This window comes from Physeter macrocephalus, chromosome 21, assembly GCF_002837175.3.
Source record: "Physeter macrocephalus isolate SW-GA chromosome 21, ASM283717v5, whole genome shotgun sequence".
NCBI classification, from domain to species: domain Eukaryota; kingdom Metazoa; phylum Chordata; class Mammalia; order Artiodactyla; family Physeteridae; genus Physeter; species Physeter macrocephalus.
In genome coordinates this window covers 39,141,034-39,144,847 of record NC_041234.1, presented here as the reverse complement: position 1 = coordinate 39,144,847, position 3,814 = coordinate 39,141,034, and the positions used below count along the sequence as shown (strand labels likewise).

Below are 3,814 nucleotides of genomic sequence, written 5' to 3'. Positions count from 1 at the left end.
TCTGATGATCATTATCTGGGTCAGCCATCACAGTCAATATTCACAAGATCCTGAAGAACCACAGTGCTACCAATTAGCTAGTCAATATTTCATTGAAAGAAACTTGAACTTACTGTAGGCCTTGGAGAGAAAATGGGATGCACTCTGCTTGGTTATGACCTTTATAAAGTATTTCTTTATAAAAATCATCAAACATGATTTTAATTCCCTGAAACCAAAATATTATTTTAAATTACAATGGAAATAATGGGAGAATGATGTGAGGTAATGCTATATGTAAAATAGATATATAATTATTTTACTATCTTTAGTATTTTTGTTTTTGTTTTTGTTTTGTTATTTTGTGGTATGCGGGCCTCTCACTGTTGTGGCCTCTCCCTTTGTGGAGCACAGGCTCCGGAGGCACAGGCTCAGTGGCCATGGCTTATGGGCCCAGTCGCTCCGCAGCATGTGGGATCTTCCCGGACCGGGGCACGAACCCGTGTCCCCTGCATTGGCAGGCGGACTCTCAACCACTGCGCCACCAGGGAAGCCCCTATCTTTAGTATTTTTGTTTTATGACACCTTTGGGGACCATTTGTGCTACCTGAAATGGGGATTTGCTGGTTTGTGCTTACACTTTCAGCTCACAGCACTATCAGAGTAGATGTTTCTCTAGTTACTACCTGTATCATGTCTAGTGTGTATACTTAGGTGAGAGTTAGGGTTAAAAGAAGTTTCATTCTTTGTCAAAGATAATTTAAAAATTTTATTGACAAAATATTTTACATACCTCAAATGAGAATATTCTCTTCTTTAAATGCAAGTAGGGGTGGGGAAGGGATAAGTTTTGACTTGAACAGCAAAGGATGATGGAGAACTAAAAGAATTTAAACTGAAGGATAATGGTCTTATTTAAAAACAGAAATGTTGGGCTTCCCTGGTGGCGAAGTGGTTGAGAGTCCGCCTGCCAATGCAAGGGACACGGGTTAGTATCCCCGTCTGGGAAGATCCCACATGCCACGGAGCGGCTAGGCCCGTGAGCCTGCAGGCTGAGCCTGCGCGTCCAGAGCCTGTGCGGACGGAGCCTGGGCTCTGCAACGGGAGAGGCCACAACAGTGACAGGCCCGCGTACCGCAAAAAAAAAAAAAAAAGAACCACAGAAATGTTTATATGTGTGTGTATGTTGCAGCCCTTAAAGAAAAATAACAATTTTAAAAGAAGTCCTTTTATTTGAAATTCAATGTAAACAAGTATACAATCTTAAACCATGAATTCATAGTTTTTTGTTTATTGTTTAAATGATGTGAAAGCTTTTGTTCTGTTCAAAAGCATCTGTGTCTTTGAATTCCAGGAACTTCTCGGGAACTTCTTCGCTGGGTACCCTGTAACTAGAGTGTGAGACTGAGTGACCCCAAATGCACATGTTACTTCATACCGCATTATAATATTGATACTTCCATGTTAGCAAAGCCCCTTTCAAAGCCTTTTCACGTGTCCCTCATTAAGAAGCCAGTGTTACAGTGCTACATTGTTCAGAGTTGAAGGCCAACCCATAGACTTGGAGAAGGTACACTCTACACCCTGCCTCTTCCCGGCAACCTAAGGGGGCCAGTTGGGGCAAAAGGGGTGGGACCAGACGTTTGCGTCGTGACACACTGAAGCAGACTGGGTAAGAAAGGCCAGTTGTTGTTTTTCAACTTCAAAGTGATGGAAAATGGAGGCAAAAACAATAACCATGACATAATATTCAAACAGAATTACATCAAAACCTAGTATTTACTAACGGGTTACAGGATGATGGGTAAATTATTTTTACTTTTCTGTCTTTTCAAATTTTCCTCAAAGTGCTTTGTTTGTTGGTTTTTAATCAGAAAAACGCCTCTCACTTGCCAGTTGTTAGAAAGAGAAAAGCAAAAGAAGAATAGAGTGAGTACATGGGCAGGCAGATCTGGGAGGTCGAAGACAAACTGGAATCAAGGCTTGTTATGCAAGACAAAGAAGGAAAATTAGGTCAGGTTTTAAGATCAGGCCTCCCTGCAGATAGTCCCAGTGTGAAGTGAAGGACGCTTCAGCGCCTCTGGTTCTTCCTTAGTGCACTGACTCATAGGCCAGGTAAGGATAGAATGCCCTGTTGTTTTTACTCAATCTTAATCCTCATGAGGTAGCTGTTGTGGCATTGATGCGTTTCACCACGACGTCGTCATACTGTTTTTGTGTCAGTAACCCTTCTGTTATGCTTTTACTTTCTTCAAACTTGGGCAACACAACTGCACTGTAGCCTTCGGTGGATGGCTAGAAGGGAAATAGAATACTTAATACTGTCAAATGGTAAAAAATCAGATAAAAAGTATGTGGATGGGATCTTACTTCCCCAGACCCTTTTACCTTCTCTTGAAGAATAGATGGCTTATGGAGAATGCTTTCATTCACTTCCATCAACTGTCCTCTAACACAGCTATTTAAAGAAAAAATTGCTTTGAAGAAAAATATTACCTTCTTTGTTTCCCCAAAATTGTGGTTGAAAAATAACTCACCTAGACATGGTGTATTCTTCTCCATCAGAGCAGTAAATCTTACACAGAGGTGCAAGTTCTCTTAGAAACTGTGCCCCCTGATAATAAAAGGGAAGAAAAAATTACTTGACGTACATTTTCAGTTTTCTTTGTGAGGCAGCCCTCAGAGTTACAATAGGATATATTCCTGGAATTAGCGTTTTAAATAAAAATGACTTAAGTACAGAAAAAACATTCATTTATTCGAATATTTATATATTAAATGCCTCTATTGGCTAGGCACCACCCTAGGCTCTAGGGGAAAAAGCAGACTAAGACAAATGTGATAATAGGTAGTTTAGTTACATATTAAGAATATATTTTATCTTAACTTATTACACTTTATATTTAACTGTACATGAGAAAGCTGCACATAGCCAAGTGTAAAGATTTCAAAAGGGTAGGAAAATCTTACCAATAAGCAGTAATATAAAATTCAACATTATAGAGAATGACAGAAATATTGTACAAAGTTAGTTTCATTAAGATTCCTACCTTATTTTTATATTAGAACTTAATAGAGAAGGGAACTTCTTTATTAGGTCAATCACTAAGACTTTCTGAAGAAGGGATATTTTTCTAATTTAAAAACTGCAATTTGAGGAATATTTGGAAAATAGAAAAGTTTTAAGTAGCAGATAAGAGTAACTTACCCATTATTCTATAACCCGCTAGCAAATACTACATTTTGACATATGTCTGTTTGAATGTTGTGGTACGGTTATACTTTCATGTACTCCACTGTATGGATATATCTGGGGAGGTTCTGACCAATATATACTGAGTCGGCCCAAAAGTTCGTTCAGGTTTTTCCCTAACATGAAAATCCTGAAGAAACTTTTTGGCCAAGCCAATACAAGGAGGCTCATGGGAAACGGATGCAAGCATGTCTAATGTGTTGCTCTTTTTCCCCAGGAATTTTTACTGCAGTGAACATCTGAGGTCAAGATGCTGTTCTTTATGGCCTCTTTCCCACCCACAACATTATTAGACAGCATTCAGGTGTTACTGCATGTGCTTCACCTCTGCCTATGGGTACTTCGTTTCAAAATACTAGTCAGTGTGACTCCCCACTTTTGGGAGGAGGGGCTGGGGACTTGTCCCAGATGGTTTCTCTACCACTGGCTCTGTGTCAGAAAGAAGTGTTTTAACCCCTTTTTGTCACCTCCCATGGGAGAATAAATGATGGGCAGTGCTGAGATGTGATCAAAGCTTATCTACAGTGGGTTCCATATGCAGGTCCCTCTCTGTTCCTCAGAAGTAACAACAGTGTTACTATT

At 39.7% G+C, this 3,814-nt stretch overlaps 1 protein-coding gene and 1 pseudogene across 1 annotated transcript in view; both read right to left on the bottom strand.

Annotated features, from left to right (window-relative positions):
- LOC129391727 (elongator complex protein 1-like) overlaps positions 1-3,814 on the bottom strand; it is a 542,951-nt pseudogene that overhangs the window by 368,759 nt on the left and 170,378 nt on the right.
- LOC112062648 (protein Abitram) overlaps positions 2,137-3,814 on the bottom strand; it is a 4,841-nt gene continuing 3,163 nt past the window's right edge. Inside the window, exons 4-6 of the mRNA XM_024117633.1 lie at positions 2,517-2,593; positions 2,368-2,437; positions 2,137-2,274 (exon numbers count right to left, since the gene is read on the bottom strand). Of these exons, the coding sequence (XP_023973401.1) occupies positions 2,137-2,274; positions 2,368-2,437; positions 2,517-2,593 (285 nt within the window). The remainder of the gene's footprint in view (positions 2,275-2,367; positions 2,438-2,516; positions 2,594-3,814) is intronic.